This window comes from Poecilia reticulata, chromosome 11 (genome assembly GCF_904066995.2).
Source record: "Poecilia reticulata chromosome 11, P_reticulata-male-v2, whole genome shotgun sequence".
Taxonomy (NCBI): Eukaryota; Metazoa; Chordata; class Actinopteri; order Cyprinodontiformes; family Poeciliidae; genus Poecilia; species Poecilia reticulata.
In genome coordinates this window covers 14078307-14098911 of record NC_088840.1, presented here as the reverse complement: position 1 = coordinate 14098911, position 20605 = coordinate 14078307, and the positions used below count along the sequence as shown (strand labels likewise).

Here is a 20605-nt window from a genome sequence, read left to right as displayed (position 1 = left end):
AAACCAAGGTGCTGCACTTTTAGTTTTAGAAAAGTAAGTTGGTAAAGTGTGTCTGTCAAGACGCTGCTTTTTAGATTTAGTGTTGCCTACACACATCTTTATTTTAAAGAGTTGTCAAGTTGGAATCTACCAAAACAAGCTTTCAAGTGCAAACTTGTCCAACATCAAAAAGGGAAGTTGATCAGAGGTACTTTAATCACCCCTTTGCATTTGTCCGCCCCCCATTTTTATTTGCATACATCTCCACAGTAATGTGTTAATTTGTGTCATTATATTACATAAGATCCTAACAAAATACTCTGAACATGGTGGCTTTAATGTAATATGGAAAATATTCATTGGGTATGAATGTAACTGATTTGACAAACGTCCTTAAAAAAAATACAAAACTGTCAGGTCATAAATTAGCTTTGAATTACCTTTAGTATTTATATGTGCATGTCCATTCCTGGGTTCAATGTGAAAGACCTATTCAACAAATTATAGTAAAAATTTGCAAATTTGAACTTTTTGTGTTCATCCTTCTGCCACTAGGCGGCAGCAGCGCAGGTTCCCTTCTTTTCTCGGACGCTATTTGATGACGTCACATCCCTGAACGTTTCTCCGACACAACGGCGGCCTGTGTTTTCACTCGATCGCTGTAATTTTTCTCTTCAGTGGAGGATTTCTCTCTACTGGTTGCCGCCACCATGAAACTAGTCAGGTAAGGGGCGACATGGGGTTGCCGTTTAACGCGTGCGGGGATTTGAGATGGAAAAAGTCGAGCCGATGGAGACGGATGGGTGAAGATTGGGAGCGAATAGATCGCGAAGAGGCGGGAAGAACTTCCTAATGAATGGAGTCTGAACTGTGTTACAAATGAAATGCTCCAATGATTATGCAGAGACTTCAAGTTCTGCTGCAGTTATAATACCCGAAAATTGGTTGTATGCAGGTTTTAATGCTTTACGCTAGTCTCTGTGTACCTTAGCATTGACCTACTAAATAAAGTTGTCTTTCCACTTCCCGTGATCTACTGCTATTGCAAAAAAAATAAAATAAAATACTGTATTTTATTTTGGGTTGTTGTTTTTTGTTTAGCTGTTAAAATAAATACATTGCTAGTCAGTGTTTATTTCGAGTTTTGTGAGGCTAAAAAACATGCAGAAGCTAAGAATACAGGCTAACGAGCTAATGCTAGGCTCCATAACAACAGTCCAAGTAACGCAGGTGTATTAAAAAGTTGTGCCCAGATATCGTTTTAACCCACCTGCAATGCTGTCCACAGGTTTTTGATGAAACTCAGCCATGAGACTGTCACCATCGAACTAAAAAATGGCACCCAGGTTCACGGCACCATCACAGGTAAGAGAATAGAAATAACCTGTATTCTCTTCCAGTTTTACCAGCAGCAGCCGTATAAAAAAACGTTCAAATATAAAAACAGAACCAAGAATAGCGCACGGTACAGTTAGTGCAAATTTGCAGCATAGAATACTGTGCAAGTTTTTTTTTTTTTTTAATGGTAAAGAAACTCGGAAATGTAGAGAACTCTTTCCATCTCCCATCTTTGGGTGATAGAAACACTGGTTTATTTATTTATTTATTTTTTATCAAACACGGTTGAGGGCAAACACTAAAAACTTATAGAAAATAATGTTTTCAGGTCTTCTTTTAAAGCTTCTAACATCACCAGCGGTACTAATGTTTAGATGAAGACTTCTGCAACCTTCATTACAGAGAAATGCTTTTTTTCAGTCTGGCTCAAGAAACAACCAGAAGACCACTGTGATTAAAAGGGAGTTACTTTGAGCCATTTTACTTGTCTTCATAAACCAAATCAGGGTTTTGTACGGAATCTTGTCGCTTTTCTTTCAGCCTAATGACATCTGGATTTTTAAATATTACTATTATTCTGATAAAAGTTGTAGAATCACGATTGCAGATGCAGGTTTAAAGCTCCGCCCTTTTTGAACCATCTCTGCAAGCCATAAACGCTAAACTTCACTCATTCAAAGCATTGTTGTCCTGTTCGCAGGCGTTGATGTGAGCATGAACACCCACCTGAAGGCGGTGAAGATGACCCTGAAGAACAGGGAGCCCACCCAGCTGGAGTCGCTGAGCATCCGAGGCAACAACATCCGCTACTTCATCCTGCCGGACAGCCTGCCTCTGGACACCTTGCTGGTGGACATCGAGCCCAAGATCAAATCCAAGAAGAGAGAAGCGGGTAAGAAAGTTAAACGACGTCTGCTCTGAGCCAGAGCCTTTGGTTAAAATCCTCTTCAAAGAAACTCTTAAGTTCTAATGTTGCCACATTTTATAAATTTCAAGGACAATTTTAAATGTGCTGCTAATTACAAAGCAGCTTTTTCTTTTGAGTTTTCAGTTTCCGGTTAAGAGGAATTTTCCTGAGGTGACAGGAATGTTTACAGTTTTCACAAAGTTACATCAAGTTGGCGAGAAGCGGTACAGCAACCCCCTCAAGCAGAAAACTACAATATTAGTGAGATTGAGAATAAACGTGGTAATTTGAAAAGTGAAGCTTTTAATTAGCTTCACAGCATTTTAAGCTGTTTGTGTTTTAAATGTATTCAGATCGAGAAGAAAGCTTGCAATAGCACTTAATTCTTCCTCCTGCTCTACTTTAACTTTATTTTTTTTCCACATTAAATGAATTTTGATAAATGAATTTTGAATTTATTAACCACAATATGTCTGATGCATGGTGTCCATGCAAAACAGACAATATGTTTAATTTGTGTGTGTGTGTGCGTGTGTGTGTGTGTAAGTGTCTTTTCTGAAACACTTTTTATCACCAATAGGGTGCTAAACAAATCCCCCAGTACTTTAAATAATTGTGTTTGTGCTGCACACAATGTTTTGTGTGGTTTGTTTTGTTCTCTCAGTCTTTGAAATGTTTTATATGCCTCATATTTTCTGCATGTGAATCGTAGTAAACATAGTTGGGACATTTTTTAAAGTCTGCTTTGCAATTTCAAGCACCAAAAGTGCCACACACAAAATAAAGAAAATTTACATGCATCATATTTGAAAATATTAAATATGTGTTTGAACAGATGAACTTATAATTGTTTAAATGTTTGTGATGAAATAATTCAATGCCCAGTCTTCAAAGTGTTATTGGATTTAAAACTGAGTGTAAATAATTTCTCTGCTCCATTTCCTTCTGGTAATGTTTAAATGTGTTCATGCGTCTCCTCAGTGGCGGGACGCGGACGAGGCAGAGGACGTGGACGCGGCAGAGGACGGGGACGAGGGCGAGGCGGACCAAGGAGATGATTCTCTGGTTTTCCAGTTCGTTCTCATCACCTCACTGTTTGTACAGGATGTTTTTTTTTTTTCTTCCTTTCGTTTAGAGGAAACGATTTGTGAATTTCAGTGTGCTTCTTTTTCTTTTTTTTGTACATTAAGACCATAAAAAAGTCAAAGCTTCTGTTTTTCTTTTTCAAAACAATGTTTAATAAAGTGTTTTTGCACTAAACAAGAATTAGTTGCTTTTTTTGGGGGGGGGGGGGGGTGCTCGCACTGTTAATTAGGGGACATTTATTACAATTGTAAAATAAAATGTGATTAAGCAAATCATTAATACTAATAAACTAAGTATACTTTAATGTGATGTAGGTCTTGTACTTCATAAGTGAAGTCATTTGCACATTGTAGTCAACATTTTCTTATATTTAATCTTAACCTGTTTTAAGGTTTGTTCTGTAGAAATATAACGTGGAAAAAGAAAAGAGTATCATGGATTAATCTGCTGTCAGACTCACGTTATGACTTCCGCTGTTCATTTATAAGTTAAAAGTTTATTTGAGCAAATTACAGATACGATTGGTTTGGAAATTTATATTTTGGGCAAATTACGCATTCAATCGATCCGCTATTGTTTGTTACTGTAGCAGCAGCTTTTTTCTCTAGTAAGAAACTGATCAATCTCATTGGTCTCTTGACAAAACATGTGACGCGCATTCACCTGCATTACTTAAGCCTGGTTTGACATGAATAATCTGAACCCCTGAGCCTGGTTTGGTCTTTGTGAAACGGATAAAGTGCTGGCGCCATGTCAAGCCTGGCTTTAATCTCTTATCCTGGATTTGGTAACCCTACTTTTGTGAAACATCCCTCAGTTGAGTGAAATCATGTAGATTCGAAAAACGATTTCATGTAACTACCTGTACGACTATGAAATGTTAAAACTGCCTTTGACGAAAGAGTACTGGTCTGAGTTCATTTCCTCTGGAAGCACAACAGCCGCTTATCTGTGCTACCCATAAATCCGTCCTACCTTGTGGTAATGCGCATGCGCACATTGATTTCGTCACATACTGCTTACTCAGCAGATTTCTTATAAATACGTCCTGCCTGTGGAAGTTTGGTTTCATGTGTTTTATTTCATCGAAGATTACGGAAAGCTTTATTTAATTTATTTTAACCCTGGTTTTCATTAAGCTGTTGTATTACTTCATGTTTTTAGTTTACGTGACAGCTTCTAAATATATTTATAAATGGTTTTTGCAATGTCGTTACCACTGTAAACAAGGCATTGTTTGGCTGTTAATCAGGACAAAATACTTTGTTTTGTGGGCTATTTAGTCCCTATACTTTCAAATATTTTAACTTAATTGCACTCTTTTTTTTCCCCCCAACACCAATAGATATTGGTAGTGATACTATGTGAGATTGAAGCTGTATAGCGGTGTAATATTAGTTTAAACATATCCTATCATTTCAGGTGCACAGTAACCTGCGCAGTTCGGTGGACACATTGTGGCTGCGCTGCATCTGATAACAGACTTGCAACATATTATTGCGCAAAAAAGAGTTGCGGTGATCTGTATTTGTCTGTGACCAGTTTAATTACAATAAAACCCTGTTTCCCCTGTCTGATACTATTTGTAATATTATTACAAACTCTGAATTTAAAATATATTTTTTTAAAAGGTAGGATATTTTAGTAAAAGGATTAGTGCATACATGTTTTTCATTTTAAACGGGTAGAATATTCAGATGAAGGAAGTGATCTTCTGGCTTCGTCATGTATATAAATTGTTCCAATTCTATGCTAAGCATAACTCCTAAGCTTCCACTTCAGTTATGTTATTCAATATATTTAACATTAAAACAACCCGCCATCGTTTTCTGTTCGTAAACATGACGGTAGCAGTTTTGGAGGCGCAGCACTGACAGACTTAGCTAACTATCCGTGCTACGGTAGGAAGTACGAGGTGGCACCAATAGTCAGAACACCGGTTGAAACGAATCCATTCCGATGTGGTGTGTGTCGTATATTTCCTATATATTTTTACTAATTGATATATATTTTGTAGAAATGTCAGCTACCAGCGAAGGTAGTTTTATGTACTTTGCGTTTGGAAGCAACTTATTGAGGGAAAGACTGCAGCTAAAGAATCCATCGGCTTCGTTCGTCTCTACCGGTCGACTAAAGGTTTGTACATTGAAATTGGTCAATTTTACAGCGTCAATATTTTTGCTCTCCGCGGTGCATTTACGACAGACGACAATTATGTAGGATTTCATATATGATTTATATTGTAAACCATTATGCATGTCATTTTTACTGTCCTATTTTGGCTAGTGTCATGCTATCTGAAAGTGTAGTACCTCTGTTCCAAGTTGTTTTGGGTGACATGAGAGCTAGCCTACACTTGCTTTCCCCTCTAACAAACCATACTACAACCTGGCTGACGCCTCAGGCAGCGCAGGAAACTAAAACGAACCGCTGCTCTTCATCTGCTTTTTATGAAAGTAGCTGAAGTAGGTAGTCGAATCGGAACCAGAGAGAGAGAGCATGGGGCTGAAGTTGGTTTCCGATTGCAGTGTGCCTTCACTAAAAGGCGATTGCATAAAAAGGGCTGCGATCGCCTTTTATTGAAGTTTCACAATTCACACAATTGTTTTTAAATAGTCTGATATTAGATGAGGATAATCTAATACCAGATTAGATTAGACAGGTTTGAAGAGTCGAGGTGTTGTAGATGTTTGACTGAAGTAGATGAAAGATCCCGAAAGCAGTGGAAAAATGAGGTGGAATCGCCCTTTTAGCCATTTCCTGTATCGGAAGCCTCAGTCGGAAACCAACTTCAGTTTCATATCAGATCTGGACTTCGCGATTAAAGGCTTATTTCGCAGCATTTTTGACTCTAAACTGCATTGGTCAAGTGTTTTATTTCACTTGACCATTTCAAGTTAAATAAAACACTTGAAATGGTCAAACTTAACTGAGATTTTTGTATACATTACTCATTCGATAAAATGCTGATTTGTGAGTGTGAAACAAAAATAGTTTTATTTTCTTGACTAAACCTATCTTACTCGAGGTCCTGCTTGAAAATTACATTACCCAGAGAGCTCAAGTCTGAACAGAAGTATTTAACTCTAATCACAGATTGCATAAAACATATTTTGTGGTTTGTAAAGCCGTCATTAATTTCCCAAAACTCATAAAATAACTATTTTAAAGGTTTTTTGTGGGATCTGACCATGCTACTTTCTACAATCTAGTGTAGATCCCAGGTTGGGATTCAAATTAAAGTCAGACAGGAGAGAACTGTACAAAAATAATTATATACTTATGTAATATTCAAGAAAACAAGATTTGAATTTTTGAAAAGTCAAACCGGATTTAATGTTAGTTTTGCATCTTTTGGTTATGCATTTTCACAGGACTACAAGCTGAACTTTGGCCTGTGGGAGGAACATGTGGAAACGTCCTGGCACGGAGGAGTGGCCACCATCGAGTCCTGTCAGGGCGAAGAGGTGTGGGGTGTAATCTGGACTTTGAGCAATGAAAACCTCCCAACCTTAGACAAGTGAGAGGCACAAATGCACATCTGGTTAGAAGTTTATCATTAAATTGGTGCAGTTTAAACATCAATGTTTTTTTTGTTTGTTTGTTTTTCCTATTCATGCGTCTTTGAAGACAGGAAGGCGTGAGCCATGGAGAGTACTCCCCGCTGGAGGTCTCCGTCGAGACTGAAAGGGAGGCGATACGATGCAGGACGTACCAGATGAACAACTTTCATGCCTGTCTCCCATCTCCCCAATATAAACAGGTGACCTGAAAACACACCAACTTATTTTTGTTTTTTATTTAATCAAGAGGTTTCAAGTGAGAAACACCTAAAAACGGTCCTGGGATAAAAAAAAAAAAAAAAATCAAATTAAATATTTTTGATTAAAATCTTTAATAGCAATGATGATGTCAGAATCTTATTCTGGCCTGTGTGCTCACATATTTTTAAGGCAACCGTTTTGTAAATAAACATCTGGAATATCACAAAATAGATCAGTAAAACCTAGAAGTTTGGAGGGATTTTTCAAAATGTGTAATATGTCAAAACCGTGAAAATATGTTCTTTTGAGAACATATTTCTCAAACACTGTGACTATTCGTTCATTATTTTCAAGTTTCTCGTTTTGCATAATTGTTTGTTTTTCCACATTGAAGGTGGTGTGCATGGGAGCAGAACAGAACGGGCTTCCAAGGGAATACCTGGAGAGACTGGAGGCCATTCAGACCAACAACTACTCCGGCCCGTCAATCCTGGACCAAATTAGAGCCGTTACCAGCTCCCTGGAATTAAATGAGCAAAATCACATTAATATCACTAGTTCTTAGAACATTTCAGGATCATCATCCAGTTAGGCTGAAATGTTACTGTATTCCTCTTATTAAGGTAGATGCAACAGTAGTTACATCCATGATGCTTTACTGTAAAAAAAAACATCATCTAGACCTGAAGGTCAATCTGCAATTTGCTGGTTGAATAGATTTACCTCTTGCTGTGTCATAATATTGTAAGCATCCAATCACAAGATAGTTGGTGTGGCCCAGCATGCAGCCTGATTAATACTAAAATTAAACAGTATTATTAGTACTATTGCACCGTCAATAAAACATGACAAATTACTAGATGTCTTCTGAAAATACTCTAACATGAACATATTTTTATTAAATAAACAAAAGTGAATCATTTGTTTAAAAAGAAACCACTTTATTTTTTTTATTTCTTTTTTGTTTTTTTACACCACAGTGGCCTTGGACAGAATGTTTTACTTTTATATCTAACCCAACACTTTTCATACTCTAGTAGTTATAGAAAATACTAATACAAAAAGAAGCAGCCAGGAAAACAAAACCAATGCACGGGATTATTCAGCAATGTGTGAGTTTAGTTTAATCTTTGCTCAAGTCTATGCAGACGTGTGGACCTCGCAATGGCACAAATTAAGTTATTCTGACAGAAAGGCTAAAAAAAAAAGAAAAGAAAAAAAAGTAAACCATGTAAAATTTGGAGGGAAGAGAGGAACATTCTGAGGAGAATTTGGACTGTGAAAAATGGTGAAAAATACAAAAGCAGTGGTGGTCACAAAACAGAAAAAAGGTCAAACTTATAAGGCAAAGTCTAATATAATAAAAAAAATATAAACTGAACCAAAGTAATTTAGAAATATTTTGAGTGAGTGGTTTTAAATAAAGGGTATAAAAGGCAGCTGAGAACTTGGGTTTGTGGTAAAAGTTGAATCCAGGGAGATGCTGTTCATTAACTCAGAATCATTATGTTTTAGAAAAGCCTCAACCTGTCACTGCATCCGAGTGGAAATCAGAAGGAGGAAAACTGATACATACTGAGGTGGACCAAAGCACTATTAGCGAGGGCTACATCAACAAACCGCCCTCTGTTTCAGGGTAACTCAAATATTATGAAATGAGACTATGACTCAACAGAAAAGTCATTGGGAATTATCAGTTTCTGTTTTGAATTTAAACTTGATTTGCTTAGTTTTGGTCCATATCTCAAATATCTCGGCTCATTCCATCGGCTCCTGCTCCGTCTCTGCGTCACCTACATCCATCGGTTCTAGCTCGTCCTCCACGTCCTTTGTGCCTTCTACAGTCGTCGTCGGTTCCTGTTCCGCTGCTTCTTCAGTCGTTTCCGGTTCTTCAGATTCCTCCTCCTCCGACTCCACAATGTCGGCCGGCGCCTCTGGCTCTGGGATCAGTAGCTTGTGCTTCACTTTGCTCAGCTCGCTCATGTTAAAGCCGAGTAAGATGGCGGCCGTGTTCCTCTTGAGGCTTTTCATGCACTTGCTGCGCTTCTTGCTGAAGTGGCCCGCCAGCTCTGCTTTGGTTATAGACAGCCTTCTGCACAACTCCTCGGTCTCCGGTTTGGTGGCGTAGGGGTTCATGTTGAAGTACTTTGAGATAAACTCTCTGCGTTCGTCACTGCAGCGACGCTCCACGGCGCTCGGCTCCAACACGAGCTTGACGGTAGGGTCGCTCGGGATCTCTGGCTCTGGTGGGGGTTCCTGCTTCTCGTGCAACTCCTTCTCCCGCAGCCGTTTCTCCTGCTCTTTCCTCTTGCGCATGGCGGCCTTTTCTTCTCGCTCTCGCCTGTTGGCCTCCATGGCCTCCTTCAAAGCTGCCTCAAGCCTCCTCTTCAGCTGCCGCTCTGCCTCGGTTTCTGGGGGGTCCGCAGGGGCTGGGGCTCGGATCACACGAGCTGGGGCTATGGCCCGTGTCATTGTCATTCCCTGCGGCACTTGGAGGAAGTAAAGTCCCGACTGCTGACTGACCTGCGGAGCTGGCTTTAGTTGTGGTTGATGCTGCAGCACAGCTGTGGGAGCCGTGGGCTTAGGAATTGGTGGCGGTGGCGGCAGTGGAGGCGGTTTTGGAGAACAGCGACACCGCTGGATATGGAGCATCACAGCCTGCTGAGTGACCTTTCCAGTGTACACCCCGTTGCAGTATATGCACTTGAACGCCTCAGTCTTCAAGATGGCATGAATGGTTGGCGCCACAAAGTGCTTCTGCTTCAAGTGCAGAACATGATCAGACTGACTCTGAAACCTCTCGTTGCAGAAGGGACAGTAGGCGCTGTGGATTTTCATGGGTGCGGGGCAAACTTCTTGTGGGCTGCTGGCCTGCAACTTGAAGTAAATCAGGTCAAGAGAACTCGTGACTAGGGCGAGGTTGACCTCCGCTTCTCCCAGGATGTCCTTTGGTGCGGTGGTGTTCACGTCAAAATGAGGAAAGATGATGGCACCGTTACCTTTGGAGTATATCTTGTACTTCTGCCTAAGAAAGTCACAATACACCTTGCTGGCTGGATTGTGCAGCTTTACATGGTCTACAAGCTGTTTGACTGAAAAGAACAAAGCTGAGCAGTACAAACAATTGAGCCCATGCAGCAAGTGTTGGAAGACGACCCGCTCTGTTAGCAAAATTTTGCATGTCAGACATTTGACGGTCTTGTCGGGCATTTTCTTCAGGAATGCTGCTCGAGCGGCAACGCTTTCTGACTTGGAAGCAGTAGATTTGGTCTGGTGGGCGGCCTCCATGTGCATATCAAAGACGTTTGAAGGGAAAAGTTCATTGCAGAGGGGGCAGGTGATCCACCTCTTGGTCTGAGGCGTGGAGTTACTCAATTGCTCAACAGGCTTGAGAGGCGTGGATGTTTTCTGAGAGACGAGTGGAGCGAACGTGTACGTGGGCATGCCGTTCACCCTGTTGCCGGTGGGGATAAGGTGACTCAGCAGGGACTGTGAAGTGAGCATGGTTCCTTGTAGGGGAGTGTGGTTTGCTTGTGAAGTCTGTGCAGCCACAACAGGCTTAGGAGCAACTCCAGCAGCCAGATTGGTTTGAGGTCCTGGTGGAAGAACCACTTGCTGCCCTTGTGGTTGAGCCTGTTGTGGTTGAGCTATAGGAGAGGGTAAGGTCATGGGTGTCTGCTTCAGAGACACATTGGACACTGTGGGAAGCTGAACTACAGACGACCCTTGGGGCAGAGCGCTTCGGAGGGCTATCGTCGCACCAGGCTGGAGCAAACCTTTAGCTTCTGCGCTAGCAAGCTGCACTAGCGCCGATGCTTGTGGAGGGAGAAAAGCTTGGTTGGTTCCAGGAGTACAGATCAGAGTTGCACTGTTCGTGTTGCCTTGTAGCTGCTGCACCGCCACAACAGTCCCAGCAGGTTGGCCATTACTGGGTAAAACCAGCTGGTTACTGGGAAATATCTGAGGCGCCTGTGGTTTGGGAGCAATATTTGGGAATGTGACCAACAATCCGTTTCCATTAGAAGTTGGTTTAACAGTGTAGTTCTTGTTTTCCGTAATGACACTCTGCACCTGTATGGTGACGGTATAGTGTGCTGGCTCCACCAGCATATGGTGCAACATTTGGTCTAGAGTTCCAGTGTTTACCTTGCACACCTTGCAGCAGTAGATCTTTACTGCTGTAGTCCCCTGCTGGTGCAATCTGTAACCAATGTACTGCTCTGCCAGGTGATCCAGGTGCTTGAGAATGATGTGCTTCTTTATCGCGAAGATAGAGGAGGTCGGGAATCCGCACCTTCGACATTGATACCTCTCTGCAGAGCGATGGGTGAACCCACTCTCCTTCTGTCCCTGCCCGTCCCTTATGTTTGGGACGGGCAGTTTGGCGTGGAAGAAGAGCATGTGCTTCTTGACGATCTTGGGGTGAGCGATAAAGAGGCATTGAGAGCAGGGTGCCAGTGCGCAGTACGACTGAACGTACGCGTGGCAGCGCGAGACGTGGCTTCTGAAGTTGTAGAGGTTTTGTGATGAGTACTTGCAGAGGGTGCAGCACAGAGATCGAGACCGATACGGCCACTGGACAGAGAGGGAAACAAATGGAAATCAGGAAAATATTTACAATAATTTTCTTCCAGCTGCTAAATTTGTTAAATTAGCGGGGCTAAAAGATCCTCATATTCTGATTTATAGGCAGTTGAGCAGACGAGGGTAAAGTCTAATTGTTTGAATAAGAAGGTCTTTTGTTTAGCGATATATCCAAGTGTACATATTTGAGAGTTTTAAGGATGAAATTTGCTGAAATGAATCTCAATAGAATGACTGAAATAACTTTTGGATGACATCCCAATTCAATGACAAGTTTCAAGCATGTTTAAAATCCGTTTTGAACAAAGCAATTAGATAATTTTAGATTTGTACTTCACACTTTTTTCTATATATTATTATTACTCAAAGTAATCATGCTTCAAGAATCTCAGTCCTGCATGAAAACTGTTTTGCAGAAGCGGCATACGTTTTGTTTAATCGAGAAATAACTCGTGCATACAGAGAAGCGATACACGACGAAAACATTTAGGAGAAAAATGGTAAGATAAAAATAAAAGCACTAAAGAAAAAAAAAACATTTCATTATTTTGGATTTTGAAGAAAGTCATTGATGCAAAAGGAAAACATGAGGTTCACCTTCTTCTGCTGCCGGACACTGAATCCCTCTGTGATATCAACCCATTCAGTTTCCTGAAAGGCTTCTTCTTCCTCCTCTTCTTCATCTGCATTTTTCTCATCTGGGTTTTCATTCAGATCCTGCACAGAACAAACAAAATCATAATAGAAAACATCCCTTCAGAGAATGTCAAAACTACATCCTTCTTGTCCTGAAGATCAGAACTTTCCAAAGAGTTTTCACAATCTCTATTGAGCCAAATCTATAGAATAAATCAAATAAAACAGCTGTTTTCTGACTGCTACTGGTGGTACCTGGTAAGTCAAGATAAGTTGTTGCACTGATGAAATAATTCTGTTTCTGCAACTTATCCATGAAACAGCTCCACCCACAGGTAAGATTCCTACACAACCTTCTGACGTTTCCAGATTTATCAATAAATTTTCTGGCTATAGTGGACAGGATTTAAATGTATAACCTGTAAAACAGGCTGTGAAGGAGGAAGCAAAGGATGGCTGGAAAGATTAGTGGATGAATGGATCGATAGATGACTGGATGAACAAACGTTTCATTTTCCTTTTTTCATACTTTTTAAAACTTAAACAGTGCATCAACCTTGAAGAGACGACTACCACCTGATTAAAACGGATAAGAACAAACGTTAAGGTTTAGTTTTATCCGTTTACAAAAAGAAAATATTTTTTTCACATCTTTTAAAAGGACAATAAGTTGGAGTCAGTGTGACATTATTAGTGTTAACGAGACAGTCTGCAAAGAAATCAGGGGACTGTCTATAGAACTACTCAGTTTTATTTTTCTCTTTCCTTGGTTTCATAATCTGACTTGCATAGCAACAGCTCATCTGAGTGGTGATGGTATTTTTCCTCTATTTTTTTATTTGGCTGTTCTTGAAACATTTGTGATAAATGGTCAATTATACTGGACACAGGTAGGGAAAATGGCAAAAACAGATGTTAATATGTTGCTCGGCACAAATACCTTGCCATGTTTTACAGACAGAGTTATCACATACTGCCCGACTCTAAAGATGAACGACCCAATTTCATCAAACTGCATAGAAAGTAATTCCAAATTAAAAAAAGAAACATTTAATTATAAATGATGCTGCAACTTATCAATAATAGACACTATGTAGACCTAAATGAAATAAGGACATTTTCCTCTGTGTTTGACCAGACTGATCTAAAGTGTACGGCTTATATAAAAAGAATTTGCGTCCTTATAGTACTTTTTTTTCTTCTGGTTTTGCTTGTTTTATGGTCACACTTCAATGTGATTTTTTTTTCTGGCCCTGATCTAAAGTTTTGGCACTCTGGAGAACCACAGCGAGAGTCTTTATCTACAAATCTTAAGGTCAGTGTTCATGATACAACAATAGGAAAAAATTAGGTAATTAGTAATCATAGCACTTCTCAGCTTGGAAAAAATAAAACCCAAGCCAATAAAGTTCACTTTTAACCCCTTAACCCGCACTAGAACGCCAACATGTCGTTTTTACATTGTATTTTCTGGGGTGAGCAATAAGGGCTTAAACTCTGCCGGTGTCCATTATGACGCTTTTATATGGCAGCCTAGAGCTGCCCCCTTTTGATCGACACCGCATTCGACCAATAATGTTATAAAATGGCTTTTTATGAGCCAATAACATCCAGAGAGCGACTTCAGCTCGTTTTGACATGCCTGTATTCTTTCTGGAATATTTCCGACTGGTCAACTCGGAAACTAAATCTCAAGCCACCAATGTGTAGCCAACACGCGTCCTGTCATAAGGATATGAGGCACTTTGGGGTTTGTTTTGACATGAATCCACCAGCTGCATGCGTAACCATGTGCAATGTGTGCGCCTGTGCCGCGTCAAAGTCAGGCTCTGTGCGTCCTCACGCGTAACGGTGTTTACAGGACTTCTTCTCACCACGGAGAGACACGTTGTCAGAAGGTGTCAAAACTGGATGCACTTCTTCAGCAGAACTTCACAACTCATGGGAGTGGATGAATATGGCCATAAGAGTGCTGACGAGTTTTGGATTTGAGAATACCGGAAACTTTTAGTCGTCCACTGCTACAGTCAGATGCTGCTAAATATTCAAAACTCAACAGCAGAAAGCCAGTTCTCACGACTCAGATGCTGGTTGCTGTTATGACAAAGAAGTTGTACAGTTTCAAAGATTATGTCAATCAGACGTTTAGCATTAATATATATGTATATATACAGTGGGGCAAAAAAGTATTTAGTCACCCACCAATTGTGCAAGTTCTCCCACTTAAAAAGATGAGAGAGGCCTGTAATTTTCATCATAGATGTACCTCAACTATGAGAGACAAAAGGAGAAAAAAAAATCCAGAAAATCAAATTTTCTGATTTTTAAAGAATTTATTTGCAAAATATGGTGGAAAATAAGTATTTGGTCAATAACTAAAGTTCATCTCAATACTTTGTTATATACCCTTTGTTGGCAATGACAGAGATCAAACGTTTTCTGTAAGTCTTCACAAGGTTCTCACACACTGTTGGTGGTATTTTGGCCCATTCCTCCATGCAGATCTTCTCTAGAGCTGTGATGTTCTGGGGCTGTCGCTGGACAACACGGACTTTCAACTCCCTCCACAGATTTTCTATGGGGTTGACATCTGGAGACTGGCTAGGCCACTCCAGGACCTTGAAATGCTTCTTACGAAGCCACTCCTTCGTTACCCGGGTGGTGAGTTTGGGATCATCGTCCTGCTGAAAGACCCAGCCACGTTTCACCTTCAATGCCCTTGTTGAGGGAAGGAGGTTTATAATTTTGTTTCGGGTGTCCTTTGACAGCTCTCTAGTTTTGGCCATGGTGGAGTTTAGAGTGTGACTGTTTGAGGTTGTGGACAGGTGTGTTTTATACTGATAACGAGTTCAAATAGGTGCCATTAATACAGGTAACAAGTGGAGGACAGAGGAGCCTCTTACAGAAGAAGTTACACGGCTGTGAGAGCCTGAAATCTTGCTTGTTTGTAGCTGACCAAATACTTATTTTCCACCATATATTGCCAATAAATTCTTTAAAAATCAGAAAATGTGATTTTCTGGATTTTTTTTTCTCCTTTTGTCTCTCATAGTTGAGGTACATCTATGATAAAAATTACAGGCCTCTCTCATCTTTTTAAGTGGGAGAACTTGCACAATTGGTGGCTGACTAAATACTTTTTTGCCCCACTGTGTATATATATATATATATATATATATATAAACCGCAAATTTCAATAATGTAGAAAAGATGTTAAAATTATAATCTACTGCTGGCTCACTAAGGATGATTTCAGGACTTCTCTCATTCATAAAAAGATAATTCTGTTTGGATGATATCAATAACTAAATTGAAAAAGTCCTTAAATGAGATATTTAATGTTCTTTGAATAATTTGCACCGTTAGTAGCATGCAATTTGTAACGTGAGACATAGTAAGTAGTTACAAGTTATGCAGGATGCAGACGAGGGTCATCCTGTCAGCATGTTAAAAACTGCATGAAAAGAACAATAACTTAAAGGAAAATCACAATTTGAAAAGGACATTTACAGCCTCCTGACATATAAAACCTTTTGTGAGCTATTGAATAACAATGAAACGTACCTTCAGCCAGTTCTGACAGTCTTCGAGGCCGATCTCACTTAGGATGTTTTTCACTGCTTTACGAGCCTTTCGAATCTTTTCTACACTTCCTACTGGAAGTTGATACATGATTTACCGCAAACCTTAAAGGAAAACAAAAACAGAAAACCGTGGCACAATTAGACAATGTACAACCAGTTAAAACAGCCAAACTTGAATGGCCTGATTTTGTGCACATGCAGCCCAACGGTGGTGATATATATGATTTGATTAGAAAGGAGTTGGCACCGCCAAAGTCGTCTCAGAGGACATAAATTGTGGCCTCAATTGTGGTGGTGATGCAGGGAATGAACATCTGAAAGAAGGTCATCATACGTTAATCCTAAATTGACTGAATTTAGGATTAATGCATTCCAGTCGTAATGCCCAATTGAAACAATATATTAGCCACATTCACCAACTTGGGGTTAAGTGTCTTGGCCAGGAGCATATACACATGTAGCAGGAGGAAGCTGCAATCAAACATTTTATTTCCGCTTGTGTAGAAGTGAAGGGCAGCAATCAAACTAGGGTGCTTTTCAAAAAAACCGTACCAAGATACAGTTTTAAATGAACCGTTTCTTTAGTGACAAGTTTTGGTTTGGTTAAGAGTTTTCCGAACCACCCAAAAAAACTTACCAGTTAAACCAGGGGTGTCCAAAGTCGGTCCTCGAGGGCCGGCATCCTGCACGTTTTAGTTCTCTCCCTGGTGGTAGCAACAACCTTTTCAGCTTGTCAATGTTCCTCCTAGGCCTTCTAACGAGCCATCATTTAATCCAGGTGTGTTAAACCTGGGAGAGAGCTAAAACATGCAGGATGCCGGCCCTCGAGGACCGACTTTGGGCACCCCTGAGTTAAACTAATCAACTAATTTGGACCAAAGTAAACAGATTGTACATATTAAAAAAAACGCCCAAAGTGGCCACAAATGCAAGGCATGCGAGGTGCACACTCTACAACAAAGAGAGAAATGACACAATGCATGTGTGTGCAAACTGACTCCAGCGTTTCACCACTGCCATGTTCACACACCCCAGATACCAATAAGTGTACGATTTAACCACACAGTACCACCTCACGCAGACATAAAGTGTGACTTCTATTTGAGTACGTAAAGTCCTGTTATAGGTGTCTAATTCACTCATTCATTTAAGTGATTGTTGGATGCTCAGGTAACTCCCTGATTGCACTATCACTTCACTCTTTATGCCAGCAATTAAACCCTCTGGTCCTATTCTAGATGTGCCAGTTTATTGCTCAACAAACTATTTACAAACCTATTAATTTAGCTACATGCGTGTCCAATCAAGTCTAAACCAGACCATCACTTCTAGCTGCTTTTCTTTTGTAAAGTAAATTTGATGCATCTCAGTAGTTCATCTTAAAAACGCTATAGAGTAATTGGACACAGTAATATATTTCAGATGTTTACTGTTAGAACTCTTTCATTTATTTGGTTAGTTTGCAGTTCTGGGTTCAGTTATTTTAGGTTTTATTTTATAAAAAAGAAAGCGTTGGGACTAGTAACGCAATGACCTTTGGTGGATTATGTTCCACATGTAGGATGTCTGACTGAATTACATAATTCAATTTTCTCCAAAGAATTGCAAATGGTTATGGCTGTGCCTAGAAAGATTGCCTGTTGTGGTTTTCTCTGTACTCTTCAAAGCCACACTTTTCTATGATTATTATTATTACAGGTTGCCTTTGAACAACTGGTTTGTACACCAAGCAAAGAAAAACAAGTATATGACTTGACTTGCCGAGAGAAGGTCTTTGGAGATGTATGCATCCAAGACATGTGCATAAAACAAATTCAACATTTCTTTTCTCTCGTTCTGGTAGACTAGCTGAAAACTGATAAAATATTGGAAGCGTAGTAGACAGTTGTATTGGGATAATTAAGCTGATGACACTACATGTAGTGTCGGGAACAGCATATTGCAAAGTTTACACGGTTGCCAAAATAAAACTTGCAAAACTTTCTTGGTAAATAATATGGAACAAAACCTAAACAGCAGCATGTCCTCGATTATCCCATCTACAGTTTAACAGCACTGCTGCTTCTCCACGTCCTTTACTCTTGCTACTCCTCTTAAAATCTCAGTCTGCTCTTATGGTTCGAAAGCCAGGCACAGACACAAGAGTCGGGGATTTGATCCTGCTGCCACATCTCGGTGAAACATACAGAAAAATACTGAATTCTCAATACTCTGGCTGGGTGCTTGGAAGTGCTTAAAGTTCATCAAATTGATTGCTTGCCAAAGATCTCACACAGGACCATTATTATTAAAGGAGGACTTCTTCATTCTCTCTTTCTAATTCACCTCATTTGAGATGTTAATCAGCTGCTCTAGGTGGTCAACAGCAAAAACCCCTACATTGTTTCTATGGTTACCCATTGTAACACCTACAGATCCACAATACAGCAGGGTCAACATACGTATAAGCCGGTGTCAAGTCATTTCTTAGCATATTGGTATCAGTTCGTGAAGTAAAACTGAGCTGATTTTAACAACTGACGTTTATTTCCATCTTGTTGCCTTTTGTGAATGTGATTCGGGTGGGGGAGGGGAAGGTGTTGGCCATGTGGTATTTGTTCAGTCATGTGACAGACAGTGATGCAGCAAAGGACTGTGGGTAGTTTAACTGACAAAGAGAAGCAATGTAGAGGTGTAGCCATTTTTACATAGGTTGAAGAATGTAGACAAATAAATCTGTATATAATATAGGTAAATATCAGTAATTGACCAGAACAGCAGTATTAATACTGGATATCAAAACCAGATCAAATTTCTATATTGGTGCAATGCTAATAAAAATTGGCCAAATGCACATTGCCCAGCACCCTAAACCAGAGGGAATAATAATAATAACGTATTAATAGCTGGTCTTATAATAATATTAAAGTTTTCTGAGAAACTGGATTTAGATTTCCACTCTTACTTTTGAAAAGTATTTTTAATTTACTGAGATACAAATGCACAACTAAAATCATCACTCAGATTTGGGGAATTTTGTATTTGAAAACATATTTAAGTATGTGAAAGAAAAAAATCAGGGTGCAGTCCATTTAAACCTAATTAATTTGAATATTTCCCAGAACTAAAATATCCTCATACTGCGTTATTATTAAGTCTTGGGAATAATCAAGAAGATTAAATAAGTAAAATGTGTAAAGGTAAATGAAAATGTGTTTTTTTTTTAATGGCTGGTCACATTTCTATTATAATATATAACAGTTATACGAGATAATGTGTTGTACTCTAAATTGAAATGCTGAAATTGCTTCTTTTTTTTGCATGCCAAATAATAATGACCTGTCCACTGGATTGGAACAGCTTTGTCTGACACGTCCAGCAATAAAGACAGCATCTTTTTCATTTTGAGGGATTCTTGCATTGCCGCATCTCTGGTATGGTCCAACAGGATGTTATATTCACAGAATTTGTATATATATATATATATGTGTGTTTGTGTGTGTGTACATATATCAAGATACCTTGAATTATTCCGCCATGCACTGTTGTGACAGTTAACATGTTCAATCGTGCTGATTTAATGATTTAAAAAAACATATTTAGATTTTAATAAACAAATATATCTTGTGTTGAAATGGGTTCAATGAGATTAAGGAACTACCTGAATGCATTTTAGAGTACATTTTAGCGTCTCCCCCACTAAATCACGGTTTTAAAGGCTCATATCACTGGTATGGATCTCGTCATCCTATCCCCATCTCTTTCTGTGTACCTACCTGGGCACTTCTTGTTGTATCACACTTAATGAAACATTGTGATGCCAGGATTCTGCCAATTATAAGACAAAAAATAAACTAAAATGTTGTTTTTCCACTTTAAAACGTTGCTTTAAATTGAATAATGCTGTGCAGTATGCAAATCTGTAAAAATGCAAATGCAGAAATGTATATAAAATATATTTAATTGCTAAAAACAGATTTAAAAAGTTAGTTATAAATCACGAATATAGTAATAATAACGTAGTTAAACTGTTGCACAAAGATTTGTTTGTTGTTGTTTTTTTTTAAATCACGTCATGGTTAATATGATTAAAAAGCATAATTACCGCGCAACAGCTGGTTTGTCAGTATCTGAACCCACCTAAATAGTTGTTTTTTTTTGCTATTCATGGCTACCTAAATCCAATCCCGTCCCCTCTGCAGACATTCAGACATTCTATCAGCCACATTGGAGTCAGGAACCAGAGGCTGGCAGCGGCAGCATGCTGACAGATAACACGCCAGGTCACAGAGCCGGTCACAGCGCATCTTCCCACTCCAGCAACACGCAGCCTCTCCTCGCACATATTTACCTCGGTGATATTTTCGGCGCAGATTAACGTTAGTCGTCGCTGTGTCTCCTCTGGCGGAGCCACGGTGCTCCACTTCCACCGGCCCGTAGATGTGTGTCGGTGAACTGCGTCTGCTCCCAGCGCTGCTCACCCCCGCTCACCGGAGCAGCATCCCCTCCCCACGCACGCCGCGCTAAGGGGCTAAAGTTGAATGCGAACGGTGATTACGGCGCAAGGAATCCGAAGATAAGTTATTTTTGGTCTAGCTTTTGTCCCCTTTCTTCCCCCTGTTGAGGAAAAAAAAAATGGCGCTCAAGTTCAGGATCTGACGTAGCGACTCATTTGCATACAGCACAACCTGACCAATAGGAGACTTTACATTCTGCAAAACTGTATAACTTTTTACTCTGCCGCTTTT

General features: G+C 39.8%; 3 protein-coding genes across 4 annotated transcripts; 2 read left to right on the top strand and 1 right to left on the bottom strand.

Moving 5' to 3' along the window:
• Window positions 1–546: 546 nt before the first annotated feature.
• On the top strand, window positions 547–3490 carry snrpd1 (small nuclear ribonucleoprotein D1 polypeptide). Its single transcript, XM_008421981.3, has 4 exons — window positions 547–703; window positions 1268–1344; window positions 2018–2209; window positions 3206–3490. The coding sequence occupies exons 1-4, from the start codon at window positions 690–692 to the stop codon at window positions 3280–3282; spliced, it is 360 nt and encodes a 119-aa protein (XP_008420203.1). The 5' UTR covers window positions 547–689; the 3' UTR covers window positions 3283–3490.
• Window positions 3491–5105: 1615 nt separating this feature from the next.
• ggcta (gamma-glutamylcyclotransferase a) lies at window positions 5106–8010 on the top strand. The gene is given in 5 exon segments (XM_008421978.3): window positions 5106–5446; window positions 6685–6830; window positions 6941–7073; window positions 7469–7583; window positions 7586–8010. Coding segments are annotated over 5 exon segments (594 nt in total). The 5' UTR covers window positions 5106–5269; the 3' UTR covers window positions 7609–8010.
• adnp2b (ADNP homeobox 2b) lies at window positions 7995–20518 on the bottom strand. Of its 2 annotated transcripts, none has more exons than XM_008421979.3 (4): window positions 20209–20518; window positions 15859–15980; window positions 12256–12375; window positions 7995–11649 (listed from the first exon to the last, which is right to left on the bottom strand). In XM_008421979.3, the coding sequence occupies exons 2-4, from the start codon at window positions 15964–15966 to the stop codon at window positions 8833–8835; spliced, it is 3045 nt and encodes a 1014-aa protein (XP_008420201.1). In that variant the 5' UTR covers window positions 15967–15980; window positions 20209–20518; the 3' UTR covers window positions 7995–8832. The 2 variants fall into 2 exon arrangements, with proteins under 2 accessions (XP_008420201.1, XP_008420202.1); XM_008421980.3 differs by lacking the exon at window positions 20209–20518 and adding an exon at window positions 16516–16598.
• Between the last annotated feature and the right edge of the window lie 87 nt (window positions 20519–20605).

What these genes read in the sequence shown, in the direction of transcription:
- snrpd1 (XM_008421981.3), top strand. An exon ending in GGTTCACGGCACCATCACAG is followed by an intron (nt 1,345 to 2,017) that starts GTAAGAGAATAG and finishes TCCTGTTCGCAG; the next exon opens with GCGTTGATGTGAGCATGAAC. An exon ending in ATCCAAGAAGAGAGAAGCGG is followed by an intron (nt 2,210 to 3,205) that starts GTAAGAAAGTTA and finishes GCGTCTCCTCAG; the next exon opens with TGGCGGGACGCGGACGAGGC.
- adnp2b (XM_008421979.3), bottom strand. Translation starts at nt 15,966, where the DNA reads ATGTATCAACTTCCAGTAGGAAGTGTAGAAAAGATTCGAAAGGCTCGT. An exon ending in ACTGTCAGAACTGGCTGAAG is followed by an intron (nt 12,376 to 15,858) that starts GTACGTTTCATT and finishes TGTTCTGTGCAG; the next exon opens with GATCTGAATGAAAACCCAGA. An exon ending in GTGTCCGGCAGCAGAAGAAG is followed by an intron (nt 11,650 to 12,255) that starts GTGAACCTCATG and finishes CTCTCTGTCCAG; the next exon opens with TGGCCGTATCGGTCTCGATC.